This window comes from Thamnophis elegans, chromosome 7 (genome assembly GCF_009769535.1).
Source record: "Thamnophis elegans isolate rThaEle1 chromosome 7, rThaEle1.pri, whole genome shotgun sequence".
Taxonomy (NCBI): Eukaryota; Metazoa; Chordata; class Lepidosauria; order Squamata; family Colubridae; genus Thamnophis; species Thamnophis elegans.
In genome coordinates, this window is record NC_045547.1 from 50,767,363 (window position 1) to 50,794,141 (window position 26,779).

The 26,779-nt window shown below is 37.3% G+C and overlaps 1 protein-coding gene across 2 annotated transcripts in view; it reads left to right on the forward strand.

Annotated features, from left to right (window-relative positions):
* Window positions 1-22,663, forward strand: part of PPM1H (protein phosphatase, Mg2+/Mn2+ dependent 1H) — a 112,990-nt gene extending 90,327 nt beyond the window's left edge. Inside the window, exons 5-10 of one of the 2 annotated variants that reach the window (XM_032221413.1) lie at window positions 1,589-1,673; window positions 5,304-5,422; window positions 13,960-14,023; window positions 15,829-15,936; window positions 18,781-18,932; window positions 19,340-21,074. In XM_032221413.1, the coding sequence (XP_032077304.1) occupies window positions 1,589-1,673; window positions 5,304-5,422; window positions 13,960-14,023; window positions 15,829-15,936; window positions 18,781-18,932; window positions 19,340-19,358 (547 nt within the window). In that variant the 3' untranslated portion in view covers window positions 19,359-21,074. Of the gene's footprint in view, window positions 1-1,588; window positions 1,674-5,303; window positions 5,423-13,959; window positions 14,024-15,828; window positions 15,937-18,780; window positions 18,933-19,339; window positions 21,075-22,237 lie in introns of those variants that run through there. The other variant, XM_032221412.1, reaches the window with a different exon arrangement.
* Window positions 22,664-26,779: the final 4,116 nt, after the last annotated feature.

The window sequence follows — 26,779 nt, forward strand, 5'->3', positions numbered from 1 at the left end:
AGCTTCTCATCCAAGAAGTTCTTCAACTCTGAGCTTCTTGGATGAGAAGCAAAACGTCTTCAAAGAAAAACAATCCAGTTGCCTTTTGAAAAAAGCACCTTTGGGACAACCATGACCTGGATGACTGAGAATCTCCATAGACAAGTAGATGAAGAAGATTCATAGTTGTATGGCTGCCAGCCTTCCTGGCATCTTACTGGCATTATGGCAAAAATAATCTACGAAGAAAATGAAGAGATGAGAGAGGGTGCAAATAACTCTTTTATTAATGTAAAACTATTAGGTTATAGTGAGTCTCTTGCATCCCAGCAAAGATCAAGAGCCACAAGGTTACGTAGATCTTATTAAAAATGTTGATCAAAACATTTTGAGTTTGAGCATCAATTTTCTCTAGCAGATGACTCCAAACAACAGTTGTATTACGGCTGATAAGGAAACAAAGGGAGTTGTAGGCCCCCTTCATGGTGTGAAAACATTAAACACTTTTCTAGAACAGAGACATAACAACTTTGGTAAGTGACTTATACCAGGGCTGTAATTGTTATTCTAAAAAGCAGATAAGCAAATGCTTCAAATCTGTTTTCACCCCAAAATGTGAACTTTAATCAGTCACTATCAGACACAGATTTGTACAATAATAAAAGTTTATACTGAATGATAAGCATGTATGTCTGCAACATGTGTACACACACACACATTAATATAAGTAAGCAGAAGCATGATTATATGATTGATTTAACTTGAGGTCTTATCCTAACCTATCACACTGGTGATTAAAAAAAATAAATTATATAAGGAAATTAAAGCTCATCTGAATATGTAAGTATGTTACTACAGGTAACATAGGTATCATGCAATGCCTTGTTTTACAAGTTGATAAGAGAATAGTGTGCATGCTACTGTGCTTCGCGGAAATATTGTTAATTGTGCCAAAAGTTGCATAAACAAAACCACTATTGAAACTCTGTCCTCTCTTGTCAAATTAATTAGAAGCTCCAGATGCATTGAAAGTTGCAAAGATTCTTTGTTGTATCTTTATGAATTAAAGTTGTCCTCTGGCTCAGCAAATGACTAAATTCTTATTCATGGTCAAACTTTGTTATTTCAGAAAGAATTAGTTAATAAATTGCTCTACTGATGTTATTTAATTACTGTAGTTAAAAAAATGAAGGCAGTTTTAACTATAACATTACATATTAAGCATGCACTCATTCTTCCTGTTGACAGATACCTTGTTAGATTTTTTTTGGTCTAAACATGGTTTTATTTCTGCTAAACATGCATTAATTTCTGGTAAAATGTTTTTTCCCCTGAAATGACATGTGCATTTTGAATAAGTAATCTATTTGTATAAGACATGTGGCGCCAGAGATTGAAGATCCCTCAATGCTCATATGATATCCTAGCCTGCAGAGAGCTGTTCAGCAGTGTGAGTTGTGCTATATGTTTCCTGAGGCATAGGGAAAAGGGGTTCTTTTATTTTTTGATTTGATACATAGAACAAATCAACACTTCGGCTTCTTAAAGAAAGCCATCTTTTTTAGGATCTTTTAGGATCACGCTCTTACTATGTGTTTGGATTTTTCAGAGCCATAATAATTAGAAGTGGAGAGGTCATTCCAATGTCTTCAGAATTCACACCAGAAACAGAGCGTCAGCGGCTTCAGTATCTGGTAAGAGGCCTAAATCCTTATATTAGAAGGTAAGAATGGATTTTTTAAACCAAGGTAAACAACTGCAAACTCTCCAGAGCCCAGAATTGTTGCCATGTGGTTGCTTTATAATATATCTGGAGATGGTTAAATACGTGAAGACTGTGCATGCTAACTGCTGACGTTGTATGACTTTAAAAATATGTCCAGTTCCTGAACAATGTAACAATCCACACATTCAGTGCAGTGAAGAGCTGTGGCACAACACTACTTGATTATGTGCCATCAAATTGGTGTCCTCTCTTAGTGATCATATAGATAGATTTTCTCTATGACGATCTGTCCTAACCTGGTCTTTCAGGTATTCTAACAATACCCCTCATGCCACTGTAATGGAGTCCATCCATCTGACTGTTCTTCTTCCCATTCCTTCGATCTTTCCTAAGTATCAGAGCTAGTTCTTTGTCTAATATATCTGAAGTAGGATAATTTTAGCCTAATCATTTATGGATGTTCATGGTATTCTCAGGACTCTTCTCCAACATGGAAAACTTACAAAGCAATCATCACCACTCACAGTCAAGATCTATGGTAGAACCTACTGCAAAGCAGTAGAGAATCTGTGACATTAAACACTAAGAAACCAGTATAATAAAACATTCATGTACCCTCCCTGCATTACACTAAATACTATTATATAGAATTCTTTATTGGCTAAGTGTGATTGGACACACAAGGAATTTGTCTTTGGTGGAAATTTTTATTTGTCAAATTCAGAGTAGGCAGAGTCTGATATATTATTCTCCCTGTGCCTTTGCAGTTATGATCACATTGCTGGCGATTTCTGCCCTTCCTATACCCATTTCTTAAAGCAAGAACAGCCATTTCTTTGTCAGGTTGTGAAATCTGCCAAGTGTGGCCTTTATATAAATTTCCTGAAGAAGTAGCTAACACCTTAAACAAATGCTACATACGGATCTGTTTCTCCCTCCCTCCCTCCCTTCTTTGTGTCCCTTGCTTTCTCCTGCAATCTCTAGGGTATCATCATTTTAGTGACCTTTCCTCCCACTGAGGCTGATTGGGGCAGGTTTGAGAGACCAGATGGCTTTTCTTTTTTAGAAATGCTTGCACTTTAGAACATAAGTTGCTGGCTATAAAAGCAGGAGTGAAGGACATAGGGAGAGCAGGCTGGTGTGTGTGTGTGTGTGTGTGTGTGTGTGTGTGTGTGTATATGTATGTATGTATGATATATATATATATATATATATATATATATATATATATATATATATATATATATATAAATAAATAACTTAAGCACAAGTTCTTTTGTACTCTTCAAAGGAGAAGGGTTCTTATCTTTTTCTTTCCTTTTCCTTCTCTTGCCAAAATATTTTCCAAAAGCACTTGCAAAAAACAATGTGTGTCCTTGACTCTTTATCAGATTTTGTAAGCAAGTTGCAAACCCTTCAGTTACAAAATCAGTAAGATCAAATGAACAAAGGATACATTGTTTCAAAGAAAAACTTCAGACTCTGGCTTCTGAATGGCAGATTCCACTTTTTCATACTTTTCTCAATTTTATGGAAAAGAAAAGTCTTTAATTGTCTTTGGTGGGATTTAATAACAAATAGAAGGGAGAATTTGTTAAAATAAAAAAGAGAGTTTTAATTTAAGCCAAAAAATAAGGTGGTAGAAAATAGAGGAAAAAAATCAATCCATCAATCCAAGCGAAGAAACAGGAAATGTTACAATCACTTCAATCCACAAAACATTGTTACAAGAAAAAACAAATACTTTCCAAGGCAGTCCAATAAGAATTAAATTCGCCGCTTTATTCTTTTACTTAAAGGACTAATTTATCTTTAAAAAAAAGTTTTTTTGGGCAATCTTTCTCAGAGTAAAAAAACCCTCACCCGATGGACTCACTTTCACTTCCTTCTGGAGCCGTCTCCGACTTTGTCAGCCTGGGGGCTGCCTGATTGACCCAAGGGAAGCTAAAGCGCTTCCCTTGGGTCAATCAGGGACTTTGTGGTGTCCCTGAGACCAGCAAGGCTTTGTCTTCCTGATCACCATCTCTCCGGGATGGTTTAGGTCCTGCTGGACCGTCCAGTGGCAAAAGTGTCAACGGCGGTCACGGACTGTCGAGACTGCATGTTGTGTTGTCGCGACGTTGGCTCCTCCTCTCTCCCAACATCGTCTTAAAGACTTCCAGTATTGGGGCATTCACAACTTCTGGAGGCAAGCTGTTCCACTGATTAATTGTTCTAACTGTCAGGAAATTTCTCCTCAGTTCTAAGTTGCTTCTCTCCTTGATTAGTTTCCACCCATTGCTTCTTGTTCTACCCTCAGGTGCCTTGGAGAATAGTTTGACTCCCTCTTCTTTGTGGCAGCCCCTGAGATATTGGAATATTGCTATTCAACACTGAATATTCATGCCTCTGTCATTTAAATAATTTGTGTGCCTTTAAATAAAGAAAGTTCTGTGGCATTTTTAGAATATGATCTTACCTGAAGGAACCAGAGTCAGAACATTACCCGTGAGGGTCTCTTCCTTTTTTTCTGGCTGGACTTACAAATACTTCTATTATTTCCCTAAAACTTATGTATATAGTTCATTTCCATATGTCGCAAATATATAATAAAGGTGAAATTGCATTAGTGAGAGTTTCAAAAGCAATGGAAGTTATAATGTACAGTATGTAATGAGAAGAAATGTTATGTTATACAGTACTTAAACTTTGGGGTTTTTTTGTTTGTTCCCCAGTTTAATGCTGGTTACCACAAGATGTTGGGATGAGACACATGCAGTTCCCCCCCCCCACGCCCCACCCCCAAAGAGCAGTTTTGTTTTTGTTTTAGGGATATTATATACATGCCATTAAATTTGTAATGAACTGAAAACCATGTCAGATTTCAGCATCAGTAGCTTTTATATTTTTACGAAATAGATATTCTACTTTGCTCTTTTGTAAAAGAAACAATTTTGAAGACCAGAAGTGTAACTGCCTTACCAGATATGTGAGAGTAAAAACAGCAGCATTCAGAAAGCAGAGGAAGATGAAAGCTTTGATACAGCAGCTTATGAAAGCTGTCTCATTAGTTTCTTTAAAAAATTGTTTTAGGCAGAAATCTCTTGTCTGTTAAGCTTATGAATCTATGGATTTTCCACTAATTAAGCAAATGATTTGTATGCTTTTTAAATTGTTCATTCATTTTTATTAAAGAAATTTGGTATATTTGGGGTTGGCTGATACAGATTGTTTTGGCAAGGAGACTTTTCTGTTTGGGCAGTCAAGTGAGATTGAGTCTAGATATCACTTTTCCCAATAGTTTCATCTTCCAAGAAAAGCTGAGGGTGTTGGCAATCTATTACTCTAGCAGGCTGCCAACAGCTCTTATGTAAGTTGAGAAAATACAAATTCGTATTACTAAATTGTGATGCTCTGCCCTAGTTCAGTGTAGATGAAATGTATAAGCAGCTTCTCTCGATTATAAATGTTAGAAGAAAGTGCAGCAATTGTGCAAGCTCAACAATGAAAAGGTGTAACAGGGGTTTTGGGATAGTTTGATGAGGCAAGGGAAAAGTGTGAGTTGTAATTATGGATTTCTGGGATGATTGCCCAGTCAGTGTCCTCTTTTAATATACAGGCATATATGCAACCCCATTTGCTGGGAAATGAATTTACACATTTGGAGTTTCCAAGGAGAGTTCAGCGAAAGGAAGTTGGGAAAAGAATGCTTTATCGAGATTTCAGCATGATTGGCTGGTAGGTACATACCCCTTTTGAAAAATGGAAAATATGCTTTAAAAACCTCCCTACAGATGTGATTATATATATATATATATATATATAAAACATTTAGAATATATAACGTTATATATGTTATATAACATATAATATTTAGAAATATAAGGATATGATAATAATATACATTTCAATTACAAAACTAAAGTGATTATATTGGAACCCAATGTGGAAAACTGGTTGTGTCAAAACATGGGAGAGCGGTGAAAACAAAAGTTCAGTCTTGTAATTTTTTCCCGGTGGGGGAGGATGGGGGTGTTGATAGGCGGGGGGCACTGCAACATCCCTGGGGCCAGTCATAAAGGTGAAGGACCATGGGGGTGCTGCAATGGCTGTAACTTTGGATCATAAGTAGCTTTTGGTAATTTAAAAAAGTGACAAGTTAGCAGTTTGTCTACCTCTACCTCTACCTCTTTATTTTTTTCTGATTTTTTTTTAATTGAGGTGGTGTTTACTTTTCTCTGGAAACATTATATTTTAATCCAGTTGGTTTTCCTAACATGCCTGCTGAATATGACACCTGATGGAGCTTTTCCTTTGTGTAATTTAGAAACTCTGTTTTGCAAATATAGTTACTTGTTCTGTCCCCACTTCTCTGCTCGTTAAACAGACGACAGGCAAACAACTTAAAAGGAACTCTCTTTATCAGTTCTCGGCTCAAACTGGCTGCGAGCCCAAAAATAACATAAATACAGTCTCTGACCAGATAACAGAATACCAAACAAAAACTCTTACAACGCAATGCACTTCTCCAAGTGTATCCTTGAATTAGGGTTACAGAAAACAAAGCACTTCTCCAAGTGTATCTTACGTAAACCACGACTGCTGATCAATCAATGTTGAACGAACCAAGGAACCTTGACTCCTGCAACTAGGGCGTGGCACCATCCGTCCTTTTATCCCCAAAATATGCCCCTAACAAGCACCAGCTGCATAATTAATCTTGCATCCCGAAAAGACTCACAGAAGACTGCTGCTGAGTCACAACACTTACTGTAGGCCTTCAGCTTTCATAGTTCCACAGAATGTTGTGTCTGGCTCACAAGGAGATAAGGGAAATGGTAGATGAAGGCAAGGGCAATCTTGTCCTTTCCAGTCCTCTGATATAAATAGCTTTATAGAGTCAAGCATTAAAGTCCTAATAGGCTTCATCTTCTCCGAGAGTCATCTAATAAAAGAGACACTACTGAGAGTCTCCATTAGCTTTACCACAAATACCAAAATAAAATTTAAAGTGGCAGCATCCCTGGCCTGGATTTATCTTCAGCCTAGACTCTATACTCTATACTGAGGAACTTTATTAGTTGCTGCTTTGTCTTGTTAAGGGCATTGGTTTTTCCTGCTAGATTGGAAAGGGTGTCAGCTATAAAGACTACTGAGCAGTTGTCTGTGTTGTTTTCACTTGTTGAGCTATGTTTGTTTCCAAATCCACATCAGTTCCTACTATGAACTGTGGTTCAGTCACCCAGATAATCTATAGTCCATGGGTGTGTATTAGACCAATGTTTCTCAACAGCAACTAAGATGCATAGACTTCAACTCCCAGAATTTCCCAGCCAGCATACTCTCTTAGAAGTTTGCAAAAGAGCAGTGACTGTCTCTTAATGGTGTAACTAAACCTTTCTCTTCAGTTTTGCGTACAATTTTATCCATATACAGCTAGTCCTCAATTTACAACAGTTAATTTAGTGAACATTCAAAGTTACAGTGGCACTAAGTGACCTATGACAATTTTTCACAGTTATAATCCTCCAACATCCCCATGGTCACATGATCAGATTTCAAACACTTGGCAACTGACGCATATTTATGACAGTCGTAGTGTCCAGGGGTCACATGATCACCTTTTGCAACCTTCTGATAAGCAAAATCAATGGGATAGCCATTCACCTAACAACCATGTTACTAACTTAACAACTCCACTGAATCACTTAACAACAGTGGCAAGAAAGGTCATCAAATGGGGTAAAACTCACTTAACAAGTATCTCGCTTAGCATCAGAAATTTTGAGCTCAGTTGTGGTCGTAAGTCGAGGACTACCTGTAGTTCCCTTTTTAAAAAGCTATTTAGGTGAATAGCTAAACTTTCCTCCTAGACAAACATGTAACTGAGGAGGATATTTTTTTAACGTAATGTAGCTACAACTTCCACCAATTGGTAAGCAAATAGAGAAATAACCTCCCTAGAAATATTAGGTTATATTGGCCTCCAGGTCTTTTTTTATTTCTGACTATGTGTACAGGTGGCATAGAGCTTCATGGATTTTCAGTGATGATAAATGGGTGGATGATAAACATGCACTTTCTGCATTTTGCTCAAGATTTGTAGACGTGGCTCCGAGAAAAGCAAGGAGAGGGATCTGACCTGCTGTGTATTCTGCACATCTCTTGGCAAAGACAAATGAGCTTGTTTTCTGTAGTTGCACATATGGGAGAGGAACAGAAACAATGGCATTGGGGCAGGATGAGCTGGAGAAAAAAACAACACAGGTACTTGTTTGATGAGGAACGAGTTAATCGTTTAAAATTTTGAGCTCAACACACAATACTTTTTTATGAGTTCATGGTGACATCTACACTCATCCCTGATCCACAGCTCAAACAACTTCCAGGCCCAAATGTCTGTTTGAGGCGCCTTTCCCATGGTTGCTGCTGTCCATGACCATTTCATCTGGGGATAGAGCCTCACGTGAGCAGTAACACCTGCTCACCCTGGTATGGCAGCCTGCTGCCTTCTGAAGCCCTTTCCAGTTTTAATGGAGCATCCTTATTGTATCCCAATTTAACATTAGAGTTTAGTCTCTTTTGAAAGAGCCGTAGTGATTTCTTTAAAAAAGAGCATCCTGTTTAGAAATTTGATTTAAACCTGGAGTCATTGATGGTTTCTGTCACCTAGATGTTGCTGGTTGTGTCACCAGCAAGGTTTTACATGGCCATGCTATTTGTTACTTTGAGTAGGTGTGGATGTCCTCTTTTTTTCTACTCCTCCATTTTTTGGCTCTTTTTTGGTTGTTTCCACAAGTTGCTAGACATGCTATTATTTCTTTGTGGTGTTAGCTGAGGATGAAGCTGTGGAAATTCACTTCCCTTAATTTGTCTCACATTTTAAAAACGTAAGGACAGGACACTTGCAGGTCTTGAGACAAAACAGGGATGAGTAACAAGAGGAAGCACAAAATGTATCTTACCATGTCCCAGACTGCAAGACAATACTCCTGTGGCTCTCTGGCTATGCCTAGATTGGCATTATACAATACTTCCTCTTTGGGTCCTTGCATTACTTCATCATGAAAGATTTTTGCTTTTTTCCAAGTTACTTTAGGGCATGGAATCATTTTTTTGGACAATATTTCGGTTTTGACTTTGAAATGCATTGTCAATCTCTGCTTATTTGTTTTGGAGGTCAGTGTAATGCCATAGCTAGGCTGAGCAGCTGGAGAAACAGATTCAGATTCTCATTCACAGTGAAGTAGCTGATCGGTCTTGTTCCTTCCCTCTTTTATCTAATCCCATTAAAGAGGTACCTCTGTAGGCTATATTCCTTTTCTATTCTTTTTTTATAATTGCTTCCTCAACTTACAACCATTTGTTTAGTGACCGTTTGAAGTTACAACGGCACTGAAAAAAGTGTCTTATGACTGTTTTTTACACTTAAGACTGTTGCAGCACCCCCATGGTCAGAATTTGTACGTTTGACAACTGACTTGTATTTATGACAGTTGCAGTGTCACATGATCACCTTTTGCAACCTTCTGCAAGCAAAGTCTGTGGGGAAGCTGGGTTCCTCTAGCAACTGTTACTAACTTAACTATTGCAGTGATTCACAACAATCGTGGCAAGAAAGGTTATAAAATGGGGCAAAACTCACTTAACTCACTCATTCACTGTCTTGTTTAGCCATAGACATTTTGGGCTCAATTGTAGTTATAAGTGAAGGACTATCTGTATCATACTTATGTCCTACTACAATTTAACAGTTCCTGATGGCTTAGAGACTATTTTCCCTGTCCTCTTTTACTGCTGAATATTTTTAATTGAAGTTTAGTAACACTGCTCTCCTAAAATTTTTACTTATTTTAGAAATGTAAAATTGTTTTAGACTCCTACCTATTTCCTTTCTAATAAATACCGTATTTTTCAGAGTATAAGACGCAACGGGGTATAAGACGCATCAGAGTATAAGACGCACCAAGATTTTTAAGAGTTAAATTAAAAAAAAATTTTTTTTTGCACTCTACAGGCCTCTCAAACCCTCTTCACACCTCATTTTTTTGTGAAAAACAGGGCATGCAGAGAGTTTGAGAGGCCTGCAAAGTGCTCCTCCAAAGTGCCCCCCCCCAAAAGGAGCAAAAAATGGCCCGTTGTTTGCAAAAAGAGAATATGCATAGGCTTGTAGAGTGCTCCTGGGGGCTGGAGGGCAAAAACGAGCAAAAATGGCCCGTTTTTCACTCACTTTTGCCCTCTCCAGCCCCCAGGAGCACTTTGCAGGCCTCCCACATCCTCTGCGTGTCCATTTTTGTGAAGGGGGTGGGGTTTCGGGAGGCCAAAAATGCTGCATTCAATGTGTAAGATGCACCCAGATTTTCACCCTTTTTTGGGGGGAAATGGTGTGTCTACCAAAAAATACGGTAAGTAAAAGTGAATATGGTGTGTGTGTGTGTGTCTGTCTGTCTGTGTGAGAGGGAGGGAGGGAAAAGAGAGTGCACACATTGGTGCTCAAAATTAAGAAGAAAAATAAAATTGAAGTCCACCATTCTGGGTTGAAAATGAGAGGTTTTTTTTAGGGGGGGAGTTATACATGTGCCTTTTTGTGATATAATACAATAGAATAGAATTCTTTATTGGCCAAGTGTGTGACTGGACACACAAAGAATTTGTCTTTGGTGTATATGCTCTCAATGTACATAAGAAGAATAAAATACATTCATCAAGAATAAAAAGATACAAGATTTAGTGATAGTCAAGGTTACTAATAAGCTATCAAATTGTATTCGGAGGTAAACATGTAATAATAAAATGTAATAAAACACAGTTATGCTTACAACCATAATTAATACTGGCGGGTCTGCCGCTAATTGACGCCATCATTACGGGGGAAATCATGTGACCTTGTCTCTGCTTCCTGCACCCTTTTCTTGCCATTTCCTTTAGAATGCTCAAGTGCCTGCTTACTGTCTTCTACACATCAAAAGCAATGAGATTGCTGAGGCAACCTGGAGTTGGTAGCCACAGGTATGCTAGACAAACAGCATACAGTGTCTTGAAATCCTTTTTTCTCCAATCTCTTTGCTGGAAGCTAGGAAAAGAAATTTCAAGAGTTAGTGGTTTGCATAGCACATTGCAGGGCCCAGTCCCAGATTGCTTTTGCAATTATATTGCTTTTGATGTATAGAAGAAGAAACAACTTACTTCCTTGCAATTCCTTTCTCTCTAATCTCTCCGCTCTACAAAGCGGAGGGAGGAATCCGCTTTGGGGGGGGGGATCTTTCATTTATAGGTTTAAATTGGGAATCAACACTTCAGTATCTACATTTATGAGACAGAAACTACTGAGGAATTTTGGTGATTTCTTTATAGAATGGGGGAATAGTAATATTCCTTCTTCCATGCCCTATTCCAAAATTGAGTCCAGAGAACAAGTTGAGAGGATGTGCAGAAACTGTTGGAGCAAAGAGAGAGGAAAAATCCCAAATTAGAAAAATTATGCAGTGGAGTCTGTTCTCGCTCTCTGATCTTATTCTTAATATCGGATAGCGGATTCTGGTGGCCTTTCAGCTCCAGCGGTCCTTGGAGGAAGCTAGCTATCTTGATCCATTCCAGTCTGGCTTCAGGCCTGGCTACAGCACAGAAACCGCTTTGGTCGCATTGACCGATGACCTCTGGAGAGCCAGGGACGGAGGCTACGCCTCCATCCTGGTTCTCCTTGACCTCTCAGCAGTTTTCGATACCATCGACCATGGTATCCTTCTGCGACGACTGCGGGAGGTGGGGGTGGGAGGCACTGTTTTGCGGTGGTTCTCCTCTTACCTCTCGGACAGGTCGCAGTCGGTGTTAGTTGGAGGGCAGAGATCGACCCCTAGGCCCCTAACATATGGGGTGCCGCAGGGTTCGGTCCTGTCCCCCCTACTTTTCAACATCTACATGAAACCGCTGGGCGAGATCATTCGGCGGCACGGGATAAAATACCACCAGCATGCGGACGATACCCAGTTGTATCTGTCCGCCCCGTGCCAACTCAATGAAGCGGTGGAAGTGATGAACCAGGGACTTGAAGCTGTTAGTGACTGGATGAGGGCTAACAAACTCGTGCTCAACCCAGATAAGACCGAGTGGCTGTTATGTTTCCCTCCCACCAATTTGGCTAGTATTCCATCTCTCAGGCTGGGGGGTCAAACACTACGCCCCTCAGACAGGGTCCGCAACTTGGGAGTCCTCCTGGACCCACAGCTGACTTTTGAACATCACTTGTCAGCTGTGACCAGGGGGGCATTTGCCCAGGTTCGCCTGGTCCACCAGTTGCGCCCCTACCTGAACCGGGAGGCTCTCACAACAGTCACTCGTGCCCTTGTGACCCCTAGGCTGGAATACTGCAATGTGCTCTACATGGGGCTGCCCTTGAAGAGTATTCGGCAACTTCAGCTAGTCCAGAATGCGGCCGCGCGAGCGATTGTGGGTGCACCTCGTTTCACCCACATAACACCTATCCTCCGCGAGCTGCACTGGCTACCTGTCGATCTCCGGGTGCGCTTCAAGGTGCTACTTGCCACCCATAAAGCCCTCCATGGTAGTAGATCTGGATACTTGAGAGACCGCCTACTGCCAACTACCTCCACACGACCTATTAGATCTCACCGGTTAGGCCTCCTCCGAGTCCCATCTGCCGGTCAATGTCGACTGGCAACTACGCGGAGGAGAGCCTTCTCGGTGGCAGCTCCGACCCTGTGGAACGATCTCCCCGTGGAAATTCGTACCCTCACCACCCTCCAGACCTTCCGCACAGCCCTCAGAACCTGGCTATCCAGGTTGGGGTTAAGACTACAACCCGCCCGAACAACCGAATGTTGTGTTTTAATTATGTATTTGTCTTATATGTTAAAAGTTTGTCTCCCCCCCCCCTTTTTAAGTTGTAAGCCGCCCTGAGTTCCCCCAGGGAAAAGGGCGGCATATAAATAAACTTTAAATCTAAAATCTAAAAATCTAAAATATATTTTGTTAGTTGTATTTTATTTAATATTTTAAAATATTTAATATTTTACATTAGTTTGTACAATGTTTCCCTAAGAAAATATAATGAGAATAGAGTAGTTTCTAATCCTGTATTAAAACATGACCTTCATAGATCTTGAATAACACCAGGTTTGAGTTGCCTATAGGTAAAAGAATTACCTTCATGCTAATGAAGAATAGTGATGTGTTTCTCATGAAGCTGAATACTTTGGGGTGGTTTGCTAATAGGTAAAAAATGCCACTGAGGGATTAATTCAATCTTTCCTAAGAGGTCCTGCTGTCATCTTTTAAAGAACCTTCTTGAGTTTGTGTGACTTGCTAATTAGGTGGTAGCAGAACTCTGTTTTATAGAAAATCTCATCCTGTAAAGGAGTAGAAAAGATAGATAGACTGTACTATTGTGGTTTAAAATCTAAATATTATAGTTACATAGATCAAACATAGGAAGAGCCGTGTTCCTTTGGGTTACTGTACTATTGCAGGGGAGATCTATCATGCTATCTAGATGCTTATTCACAACTGCTTTTGTTTTCTTGAGCAGAACAGACAATCCCAGTTAAAACCATTGTAATTTGGAAGAAAATCTAACTGGTGACATCCTACAATGGCTGCAAGGAATTGTCAGTGATAAATCTATCATTTCACCTATTTAGAAAGCCAGACTGGAGGGGTGAAAAACAGTCTCTACTTGGATGAGGAAGTTGATAAAAAAATGGGTAACAGCTCCCCAAATGAGAACTCCAGGATTATTTCTTGTTCTTTTTCTTAATCATATTAAGAAGGATTACTGACTGACTACATATTTGTGGCCATTTAACCAGTTTAACACTAATATATTTTTTGACCTCTTGAACTCTCTCTTGCTTTTTCTTTGCTTCATCCTCCTCATGGTTCTGCTGTTACTTCAGTCTCTTGCTAACTTGTTTCATCACCCTCTCTGATCTTCATCTGTTTATGCGTTTGTATTACTAATTGAGGGATGCTGGACTAGCAGTTGGGATAATAGGAAGGGATCTCGCTTAGTTTCCCATCTTTTATTATACCAAAAAGTATATTTTTATTTGTAAAATTTTCATCATGCTCCTTATAATTTGTACAAGCAATATAAGCTTGGGGGGGCGGGTTGCTCAAGAGGAGAGAAAATATGGGAATATATTGCAAAGATGAAGCAAATAAATATGCTGAGAAAGAGAACAGGGAGAAAACTGTGTTAAAGGACTGGATTGATAATTGATTCCAAGTTTTATAAAGTTATTTTATTCCTTCCTTAGGGCATACAAAACCATTGAAGAGGATGATTTGAAGTTTCCCCTTATATATGGAGAAGGAAAGAAGGTGGGAATAATCCTTCTGTGAAAGGAATCTGAGTGTTGCATCATATTTACTACTCAATTTAGCCCTAAGTTGTTTGGGGTTTTCTACTTTCTTCACTTTATTTTTCTGACAACATAAAATAATATTTTGTTTCTAATGTTTCAGTTCCTAGGTTCCATGACAAGAAGCTTGTTTCAGAGAAAAGCAGTTTCATTTACTTTTATTGCTGAACTGTCTTATTTTGATTTTTTGTTTGCTTTATATAAGTATGCATTTGAAGGCAATTAGGACAGAGAGATTTTGAAAAGAAAAAAAAAAGTTTGGATAGGCAGTTCTGCAGTTTGATTGTACAGTTATACATCATCTTTTAAACTGGGAAAAAATAAAAAAAACTTTTTGGGATTTGTGCAGTTTTGAACAGTTGTGGAGATCAAATAGGTTTAGAGCAATAAGGATGCCTGCTGAATTTCTAGTTACTAGTTTTGTTTTGTTTTGTTTTTAGCTGCATTCACAGTTCATTCAGGGATGTGGATAGCAATAGCAGTTAGACTTATATACCGCTTCATAGGGCTTTCAGCCCTCTGTAAGCGGTTTACAGAGTTGGCATATTGCCCCCACAATCTGGGTCCTCATTTTACCCACCTCGGAAGGCTGAGTCAACCCTGAGCCGGTGAGATTTGAACCGCCGAGCTGCAGAACTAGCAGTCAGCTGAAGTGGCTGCAGTACTGCACCCTAACCACTGCGCCACCTCGGCTCTTGGATCAGAGACTGAGAAATAATTTTGTCAAAATAGCAACCAATTGCCAAATACAGAATTAGAAAATAAATTATAACACTGACCCCATCAATTCTGAAGATGTGGATCTATGAGGAGTGTGATGATTCTGTGATCTCAAGATTGCTCATCACATTTATAAGCCCTTCTCTAGTGGCTTGCTTGCTTAATTCAGTTAATCATATGGACTTCTGTGTTGGTCTGGCTGTTCTGGTCAGCCAGACCAGAATTTTGTTTTTTCAACAGTATTTTTGCACCTTTTCCCCCTCTGTATATATGTATTTCTCCCTTCTTCCCATTTGCTGCATATTTTAGAATAATTTAATATCACTGAAAAGTAACCTGAAGAATGCCACACTGTATTTAGGGGGATTGGAGATTACAGTATCACAACAATGATTCTAAGAAAGACAGTTTTGGGGAAAGAAGATAAATTCTGTTTTCTCTTTGCAAAAGAAGAGAGAAGAGATTGCAAAAAGAGAACCACTGGTTTATAGTAGGAATTTCTGAAGGTTGATTTTGACTTCTGATGGTAGCAAACACCCTACTGCAAGGTGTGTATGAGGAAAGCCACACAGTCAAAGACATGTTTATGTTCTATAAGTCAGATAGGAAGACAACAACAATTTAAGGAATGCTACCCTGTTTCCCTGAAAATAAGACCCAATCGGGCTTTTGTGCTAAAATAAGCCCTCCCCCTAAAATAAGCCCTCCCTGAAAAAATTGCAAGAGAGCAGCAGCCATGAGATGACCATGCTCGCCGCCTCCTGCACCTCAAAAATAATAAGGCCAAATACTTATTTTGGGAGTCAAAAGAAAATAAGACCCTGTCTTATTTTGGGAAAAACATGGTACTTTAGTGTCAAATGATAGCACACAACACTTAGGATAAATAGCTCCTTTGGAATCATTTAAAGTGGTAGCTGTTCAACAGCCAATTCTATCATTTTTTTACTATGTATTCTTAAGGTTTTTTTTTCCTTGCTCAAGAATCTTTCCCCTAGTCTTCTCCAGTATTCCCATGCTTTTATGGTTTTTATTTCTTCCTAGGCTCGTGTCATGGCAACTATTGGGGTTACAAGAGGGCTTGGAGATCATGACCTGAAGGTGCATGACTCGAACATCTACATCAAACCGTTTTTGTCCTGCTCACCAGAGGTAGAACATTTATATATCTGTTACACGGGAACATGAATTAAACCAATATTTTCTTTAAAAACCAATGAAACATGTATAAGCTTCCTTTGTATTATTATTGTGCATGTAAAAGATTTAAAGTGAATCCACATGAAAATACTTCAGTTAAGAAATATTATTACTTAAGAAACAGATGATCAAACCAAGTATTTAGTGGGACTTATATAGTGAAGATTTTCTAACCTAAAATAATTAGAGCAAATGAGCGAGTCACATCTTTTTTTTATTGTAAATCTGTGGGCATAATCTCTCTTTTAAAAAATTATATATATATGATATTGGTGTTGTTTTTATCTGAAAATCTTTATGAGCCTTTCCAATTGAAAAGAAAGATGTATATGTAGGTAAATAGACATGAAGTCATTTAAAAAGCCCATTTCCTTTTTTTAAGTGGAGCTAAATGCCTTGAAAGGCTATGACATACTATATACATACTATAGAAGGCTAGTCATAGACATCATAGCTTTATTCTAGGAGTAGCAATTCTTTCAGGTTATTGAAACTGGTGTTTTAAGGTTGAAGGGTGGGCATAAGATGAGAAACTTCTATTTTTATGAATTGTTTTCTGCCAAAAGTGACCTAGAATCAAGAAATATTAAAGAAACATTCTATAGTTTTTTGCCTCGAAGATACAATACTCCCAATTGCCTACTAGGTTATCAAAAGCAGGTCATAAGTGTAAGTGGCTTCTTCTTTCTCTTCTCTACATAAAGACAATTTAAGGCAGCCTTGTGTATTACCCTCTGGTTATATACAATATGATGTTTAGCTTTTAGTTAATTAAGCAAGTGAAGTAAATATTGCCAATCACTTCTAATAAATCTATAATTATAACTGGTTGGTGTTTTCACATGCCACAAATTTATTAATTTATTTAAATGAGTTGAATGTTTGGTACTCATTTTTGACCTCTTAATTTACTTCATATTGATCCAAGAGATTAAATGACCCAATTTTTCCCCTGCAGACTAGCATTTAGATATTTCATAAACACTATTTATGCCAGGGTTAATTAGAAAGCTAAAAGCTGTAACACAATTCTCCAAGATGTTGCAGCTTAATCACATTAAGGTCCAAGATGTTGCAGCTTAATCATACATGCCTTCACTTTCCTGGTTTATGTTTGTTTTTGTTTTCCTATGTTCAAACTTCATACATCCTTTAAATAAAAACCTTGAATTGAAATGAGGGTTCTTGACCAATTTTGCATTTGTCAGCATGTTAGCACTATACTGCTAAAAAGGGGCTAAAGCAAATATGCCCTCAGTATGGTGTCTATTGGGATTCTAGAAAACTAAGTAGATTCTTGAAGGGGAGAAAAGATAGCCTGTTTTCCCCAAAATAAAACCTCCCTGGATAATAAGCTTAATCAGGCTTTCGAGCGCATGTGTTAAAATAAGTTCTCCCCCGAAAATAAGCCCTCCCTGAAAATATTAGCAGCATCATGAGGTGACCATGTTTGACGCCTCCTGCACCTCAAAAATAATAAGACCTCCCCGAAAATAAGGCCAAACTCTTATTTCTGAGTCAGAAGAAAATAAGACCCTGTTGTATTTTCGAGGAAACATGATACAAGTTATGTGTGTTACTACTGACTTTTCCAAATTCTGAATTACAGTTCTACCATTTTGATATTTTTAATGAGGATTGAATAATTATATCCATGTAGAGTAGATTAATAGGTATCACTTTGGTGGAAGATTCCATGTGTAGCCATGTTGGTCACATGGCCACAGAAACTTTCTTCGCACAATGCTGGCTCTCTCAGACAAGAAACAGAGATGAGCCCTGTGCCTGAGAGTCGGATACGACTGACAGGGAAACTTTTACCTTTAGTTCATCAGCATTTAAATCCTTCATTGATTTTCCCATTTCAGCAAATCAAATTAAAATGACAGTTCTTTTAAACTCTATTTGGGGTTATTTAACAAGAAAACAAACAGTAAGTATTGAAACCAAACTTCTTAAAATGTTGAAGTTCTGTTTTTCTGTCCTAGATTTCAAATATGAACAAAACACAAAATATGATGAATGGCTCTTTCCTTTCATTGTCAAAACATATCCCAAGCCACCAATTGTCAACTACGTTAATGTAACATTACAGACCAGGTGCATGTTTTTCTGAATCCTGATCTAAATGGTAATTTCCTATTACCTGCTGTGATAAGGTTACTTCATTTCTTTAAAAATAGTCAGTGATGAAGTAATTAAAATCCTTGATAATTCAGTGATTTTTTTAAAAATCAAGGAACCAGATGATTTGATAATGAAGGTATGTGTAGGCAATTAAAAACTAGTGTTTTACAAACAGACAATTGAATAACATAGAATATAATCTTCATGTGAGAATAATTTTAAACAAATCTCTATTTTTTCAACATGTAAGTAAGTATGTGTAATCTAAACTTTGTAATGTTCTCCTGATAAATTTATTTTTGAGGTGGGAGTTTTTTTGTTTTTGTTTTACAGATTCTGGATCCTGAATTCTTCCAAAGGGAAGAATGGCCTTTCTTCCGTTCTTCTGTGAAGAACTGTGTTTTCCTTTTTTATTTTGATTACGCCCCCCGTCCCCACCCACCTCAAGTCAACTTGATCAAAGGCTGGAATTACAAGGATTAGACTACAAAACATCCAGAGAAAAGGAAATTGGAACAAACTGGGGAGTTTAGAACTTTGGAAGATAATTATATGGCCACATTTTCATTTATTGATAGTGGAATAAAGCACCATTTCTAGAAACAGGTAGACATAATGGCAATTTCCTAAAAGCTCTTCTCTTTTTGCTTTCCTTGGGTGATTTTTCAGGTAAGAGTTTATAATATTCTCCAGTATGAGCATGGACCGGATGATGTGCTTATCTTAGCTACTGATGGACTCTGGGATGTACTATTAAATGAAGAAGTATTAGAAGCCATCACTAATTTCCTGCCAAACTGTGACCCTGATGACCCACACAGGCATGTAACCTTAAACGTTCTCTTCTGTAAGCTATCTTGAAATTGTCCTACTTTTTCCTGAGGATAACATTGAGGGTATTTTGTTATAACATTTGCTTACCACTTAGAACAAAAAGCTTTTTCAGCATGGTTTTTGTACTGTATTTCACAAGAGGCTAATTTTAGTTCTAAAATTTTAAGATGAATATAAATATATACAAATAAAAATTGATTGTAAACGAAAATGTGGTGGAATCAGTTCAGTTTGCACCAAAGCAAATTTTACTTATTTCTGAATTCTGAAAAGAAATAAAATATTTATTACTGTCTGCATATGTTAAAATTAAGAGATGCGCTTTTGTGAAGTATAGATTTTGGAGGTTCAGCTATTGCTTAAAAACTGACCAAAGCTATTCTATGCCCTGTAGGGAAGAAGACCATTTTTAAAAACGTTTTAAGCTGATCTGCTTTCCAACTCTGATATTCACTCACTTTGTAAAGACAAAGATGAATGCCTGCATATTGCAGTGATTGATGGACTGATTGTATGGTCATATTCTGAAAAATGCAAGCACAGAGAAATCCTAGAATATGGACAAACATCTTGTTCTAGTATGTGAATTTGAATGTGAATAAATGTCAGTTTGGGTAGGAAAGGGGTATTAAACAGGAAGTAATACCTGAATTAATTCATAACTACATATCTTAAAGTATACTGACAGTTGAGCACTTTTGTAATCCTAATGTATATCAAAATAAATAAATTGCGCAAGCTTCTGTTTTGTAGACTTTGTACTGCAATGCACAATTAAACTTAGTTCCTAGTAAGCATCCAGCTTTAATACACTACCTAAAACCTAGACTAGTTACTGTACTTCCAGGCAGTTATTAGATTTGAAAACAAGATAAATTTTTAGATATGAGGTATTTCTGCAACTTTTCAACTAGATCACTTGTTCACATGCATTGTTTTAGATTTACAAACTTCTTTTATTTCATGAAATAAAAGTTATTTCTGACAGACTACTTCTTAAACAACATTCTTGTCAATATCATTGCATGTATGCATGTATAAACACACAGATGTGCTCGTGTGCACAAACACACATCTTGTTTAGTAGAAGAAATCCTAAGTCTCAATAAAGCAGCAACCTTGCTCAAGATATCAATTTAGTATTCTGAAATTTGAGTACATCTTTTGGTCATTTTTTTTCTTAAATTGTCCTTAAGATCCACTTTTATATTGTTACTTATTAGTGATATTATAGGAGTAGGTCTTAAGGAGAATTCAAATGAGAGCTGTGTCTCATTTTTCTTTCTGCTCTTCACTTATTATTGGTGTTTCTTTTTCAAGGAGGTAAATAAAAATGGACACTTTGCTTGCCCAAAGTGCCTTTTGTTGTCTTTGCAGTAGTTCCACAATCAATAAGTTTCAGGGAGAAGCAAATGTATATTCTGAAGTGCTATACCAATTAGGCACTTCATTAGGGATGACTGATTGCTTGAAAGATACTTCAGCAATTTTGTAAAGTTGCTTTAAAAGCTGCATCTCAGATTCACTACATTAGAGGAGAAGGCATGATGTAATGTTATTGATATTAATCTTCAGATTACTCGGAACATCTTGCTCATGTATTGCCAAGAAATAAAAGCAGTCTTCATTATTTACATGCTTTATCTATTTTCTATCATTTTTTAACTTCCATTTGCCTGCTCTTGTTTAATTTTAGCATTGTTTCTTCTTTAATACCTGTATATTTTTATTTTAACTATTGAGAATCTCTAATACTACGTTTCTTAATTTTCACTACACTTAAAGCAACTGTATTTAAAAATGAAAGATTACAAGCCTTTTCTACCAGTATTTCCAGTGTATTGTTATACATATTCTAAATCACAAATAGGCAACTTGAGTTTGTTCCAGATGCTTTGAATTTGTTGGTTTCAACTAGTATGGACAAGAATAGAAAGTGGGAAATAAAGCCTGGAATATATGAAATAGATGAATACTCTGCTTTATATATCAGTATGTTGTTGCACATATATCTGTGGTTGTTTATGCCAGATTAGTTGCCTCTTGGCCGGTATAAATTATCCTTTGGTCTTCTGCTATATGATGGAGGATAAATGCTCTCTTCCTACTACTTTTGGGGGAGAAAAAATTTAATAGACATTAGACAAAAAAATAGATATCTTGTATTTGTAATACATGTATTATATGAAATCTTGTATCTTACACATCTTCTGATTGGGCATCATGTTTTACAAATAATCAAGTTACGAATGTAATGGAGCCTGCCTATTCCATTCATAACCCGGGAATTCAAGGAAGCGAATCTCGTACCTTGGAACGGGATCACTCCCACCTTTTGCCTACACATTCACTATTTGGGGGAGTCTAGTGATGGAACAGGCCATCTGCTTAAGACCACCCAAGGCCTCCCCAACCCACTGAAATACCTCATGCTCTCCACAATTTCTCCCCCTCCCAACCTGCTGCTCTGGGTACTTACCTTGTAAAGATCTAGCAAGCAATCTTCTCTCTAGCCTCTCAGCTGCGTGCTCTGTTCGGGCCTCCGTGGGCCTCTCCCAGTGCATTGCAAGCCGAAATGGAGTTCTGATCTGCCCCTTGGAAGCTTCATTTTGGCCTGCAACGTGCAGGACAAATGCTGCACAGCCTCTGTGGTTGTTCATAAGGATCAACAACTGCTATGGTGCTGCGGGTTTTTAGTTTCAATACTTGTTTGTAAACGCTAGGGGGCACTTATTGCATAACTTTGAACAATCGCTAAGGGAATGTTCATAACCTGGGGATTACCTGTATTTCAGTCTGTATGTTTTTCAAAATGGAGAAAAGAATCAATTCCCTTCTTTTGTAGCATTCAAACCCTACTTCAGTTTAGATTTCTCTAATATACCGTTAATAGGAAACATAATAACAGATCTCTCAATATCTGCTTTACTTTAATCTTGGGACTTCTGTTTTGCAGCTTTGCTTCATGTAATCATAATTTAAGTTTCCCAGTGCCTAATCAGACTTATCCTACCTTGCTCAAGATCCCAAGGGTAATAACTTTGCAATGTTTATATTGCAACACTTTCCTTCCACATCGAAAATTGTGTGCAAACTATGTTCTCATCTGCTAACTTTTTGAAAAAATAACTTTTTTCAAAACAGTCAGAATATTTGGTCCTGGCTGAAGGCTCTGAATAAGGTAGTGAAATCTGAATGTTGATAAAGCAAATTTATGGTGATTAATATGGCCCATCTATCAAACAGTTTGAATAGCAGTTTTCAATATTGGCTTTTCCTTCTTTGCCTACAGGTACACACTAGCAGCTCAGGATTTGGTAATGCGAGCTAGGGGAGTGCTGAAGGACAGAGGCTGGAGAATATCCAATGACCGACTGGGCTCAGGAGATGACATTTCGGTCTTCGTCATCCCTTTAATACATGGAAATAAACTCTTGTAAAAGCAGCATCAGTGCTAGTAACAGGAAACATTTGATTAACAACGTCCTTTGGAAAATATAGTTTTCTGATAATTGAAAATAGTGGTTCAAACATTCTCTTAAGCTTGAGTAACCTGATCTCTTTGTACTTGAAAGCTACGGCTGATTTTCACATAATCTCTTAGAGGTTGCAGCTTCCCTAAGCTTATATTATTGGTACATAACAGGCAGTGGTGAAATTCATTTTTTTTTACTAACAGTTCTGTGGGCACGGCTTGGTGGGTGTGGCAAGGGAAGGATACTGCAAAATCTCCATTCCCTCCTCACTCCTGGGGCCAGCCAGAGGTGGTATTTGCCGGTTCTCTGAACTACTCAAAATTCCCACTACCTGTTCTCCAGAACCTGTCAGAACCTGCTATATTTCACCCCTGATATCAGGACCAGAACTTCAGCGCTGCTACTATATTTAATGCTTTCTTTTTAATATCCCTCCTGGTGAGGACACTGTTGTAATCTAACTGAATTTATTTCTCCCAATGTAATGTAGCCTGGAATGCTAAATGAAATTTGAATTGGGACGACCATAATTGAAACTGGATAGGCAGCCTTTATTTTCCCAGTTTCTGTGCTAGCTGACTTTAATTTAGAAGACATCTAATTTATAATGACTAAAGTTAGAAAAGCTGGTATCTACTTAGGTATTGTTTGCTGAACGTAGTGATGTTTCAGTGGAGAGGTTTTAGAGTTTGCTTATGCATATTAATTCAAGATTTCTTCCCTTCTTCAGTGTAATGAAAATATATAGATTTTTCTATGTGCTTGGTGGTGAAATTAGCCTTTTTATGGTTTCAGTCTAGCAACTGTCAATAAAATTGCCTAAGAGAATAGAGAAACATTGGGTGGTAAATCTATTTTTGTGTTAAATTTTTGTCAAGTGTGTAGCTATGATGTAGCAGACTGGAATATTATTTTAGTTAATATTTATTTGTTATCAGATTTTTCATGCATTAGATACTTTGGTCTTCTCTTTCAACAGGATATGGTATTCCTATTGAAAGAATTTCCCTACAAATACTGTTGATTTGGATGCTCTGGTTAAATGTTTGTCTTGTTTTCTTTAGCTATTTAATGCTAGTAAGTATTAGAACAGTAAGCTTCTCCCATTTGCCTACTGTATTCTTTGAGCATTAATTTCTTTTACTGCTTCGATTGTATTCCATTGCCAGGATGTAGCAGGTAAGATGTAAATTTTAGATCCACGTAGTATAGCAAGAATTTCTGAAGAACAAGCATCATTAGTTCATTTGTAATTGTCAATATTAATAAAATATCAAAATAGATAGGAATAAATATTCTAGTAAGAAACTTACTCAAGCAAAGTATTCATAATTATACATACATAATGCAAACCCCCTCTTCTGGAATTGGATGCTTGAGTTGTATTCCTCAGGTATTATCTTCTCAATCAAGAAATCTAGTAGCACATTCTATGTCATTTAAAAATTAAATCATATGGCTGGAAAATAAGAGATCAACTTTTGAGAGATCTCAAATAATTTCCAAAAAACAAGTTTTCAGCATACCAAGAAAATTGTTCTATCTGTTTCCATGTCTTTTTTTTAACATTTTCCCATCTTCATAGTATTAAGTTGATATTTTTTGTGAGGCAGGTATTTCATATACTGTCTTTGCATCAATACAAACATTTTCCTCAGTAGGGTAGTACTATTGTAAATAAGTTTGAATCTATAACTGAACAGTTAAAAAGATAATTAATCTATGGCATCTCTAAATATGTATGCAATAATGTATTTTATAGTAGGCTTCATGAAACTGTTATAAACAATGTTTCATAGTGTAGAGTCTTGGCAACTGTGTAAAGAAATCTGGAAGTAGATATTACACAGAATGTATTTCTGCATTCACAGTATGTACTTTTCAGTTCAAGTAATTCTTAATGTGGGTCACTATTGATGTTCAGTTTCATTTCATTCACATATGTGAAATCAGTGTTTTCTGGGTAAAATACTGTCACTGGTTCATCATCACTTTCTAATGCAGCATGTGCATGCAAAAATGTGCTATTGTGTTGTTTGTCTTCATTTGCTTTATCATATTCCTCACTTCCACCACTTAAACCCTCTTTAGACACAAATTGTCTCACTAGGTAATTAAAAGTACAGGTTTAATTTTTATGTTGTTCTACCACAGGGGTTCCCAACCCCCCCAGGCTGTAGACCTGAATTGATCTGTGTACCATTGGGAACAGGATCACACAAACAGTGGGCAAACGTGTGAAATTTCATTTGCACATGCACAGGAACTAGATTATGCAAGGGAAACATCCCCTCTTCACCTGCCGCCACTGCTGCTGCCGGTCTGTGGAGCTGGACCACTGTTGGGACCACTGTTCTATCACATGGACACACTATATTTTATTATAGCCTTATTAGACATCTGGGCATAAAAATTGTTCAGAATACTCAATAGCAGGAATTGTATGTATTCACCACTAATACATTATCTGTGCAGTTACTCTTTCTATAATTGCTAGTTTTACTGTAATCTAATACTTGACAACACAGATTCAATTCCAATGTTGTGATTTTGCATCTTTGCAGTTGCTACTTAATTGGCATAAAGAAAAACATGGGTATCTGTAGAAGCTTCCTGTTTTTCATCAGTTATGAATGCAAGATCATGCAATTGTGCCACAAAATCCACCTCTTTTGGATATAGATGTGATCTTATGCCATATGTGTAAAAGGGAGAGGGTTGCATCATGACAGTGTAATATTGCTTTTGTGTCTATCCCTTGACATTCTCCCCACAGTAGTCTTAGAATTGACTGCCTTGTGTTTTTCTAGGAGCAGTGACATCCTTATATCAAAATAACACATGGAAGCCAATGATAAATATCTTTGTAATAGATCTGTCTTAACACTGTAATGGCTAGCAAATATTTCCTGCAAATACCCAAAGTCCTAGTCAGGACAATTAAAAAAAGGTAGTCATGTCAATCTAATGCAAACCAATCAACATTGACTCACTTAACTAAATTCAGAAAATTAAGTTGACACTTAGGTTTCCTTTCATCTCTATTGCTGCAGAGCTTCTTCAAAGTTTTGATCTTGTTCAAGATTGCTTTGAGTCAACAACTGTTCTCCCTCCCTCCCCCAAAGAAGTGTATTTTATATGTCTTTGAGTAATATCCAGATGAACTTAAGTAGCAGCTATTTATAAACCTTTGCAAAGAATTTAGTCTTCTAGAACAATACATTATTGAAGGAATTATATCAATTCCTGCAATTTCTGCATATGATAGAGTTGGAGTAGATTTCATGCCCTGTTATTAGATTGCAAATGAAATCTTGCCAATCTCAACCGAGAGGGATCAAATGGTATCTCTCTCTCTCTCTTTTTCTTAGGAAAGTTCCACTATGCTAGGAAAACCTAGCTAAGACTTATATAACATCCCTTCTACATGAATGCATGTGAAATAATACTTTAATAATTAATTCTATTATAGTTTATTATTATTTAGAGCAGGTTTCTCCAGATATACTAGTCTATATTTTCCAAATTAGTATTTGGAGCTTTGGTCATTGGGGGCATTGGAAGAATTGTCCAGCACATATGGAACAAAGTAAACTGAGGAAGGCTACCTTAAAAGTAATTATGCCACATACCAAAATATTAAAAATTAACCAGATTGTAATTTTGTTATTATATATTAAAGATCTTGAGTTTTGTTGTTAAACAAAACTTAATACCCAGCTTCACTCCTTCACCTATCCCCAACTGAGGAAACTTGTTCTTTAAAAAAAAAAGTCTCAGTTAAAATCTGACTGAAAACATTTCTAGGAAAATATAAATTCAGGTAAAATTCAGAAAAAATGTTGCTAATAGAGAGATTTAAATTATCCATGTTATTTACCAGGTACTAAGTCAACAACATGGATCTTTAAAAATTCCAAGAGATGTATTAATTGCATTATTAGGTTTAAGTTTAACAACTGTGCACTGTATTTTTCAGAGTATAAAACACACCTTTTTCCTCCCTAAAAGAAGGTGAAAATTTTGGTGCGTCTTATACACTGAATCTAGCCCCACCCACCCACCAGCCCCAAATCCTTTGGCCTCTGCCTCCCAGAAATTTACCTCCTTGCAGCAAATGGGGGCTTGCGGAGGGTACAAGAGGATAGCAATCCCTGCAGCCTGAAACAGCTGATGATTGGGAGAAATTGAAAGTGAAACTTGCTGTTTGCTCCTTGCAGCAAATTGCTGGGAGGTAGATTTTTTTTTCTTGTGCTAATCAGGCTGTTTGTGCAAGGAGGTAAGTCAATAACTATAAATGCCTATAGAATGTTCAAATTATTAGACTTACTTTTTAAAGACTGCTTTATTATTGTTCT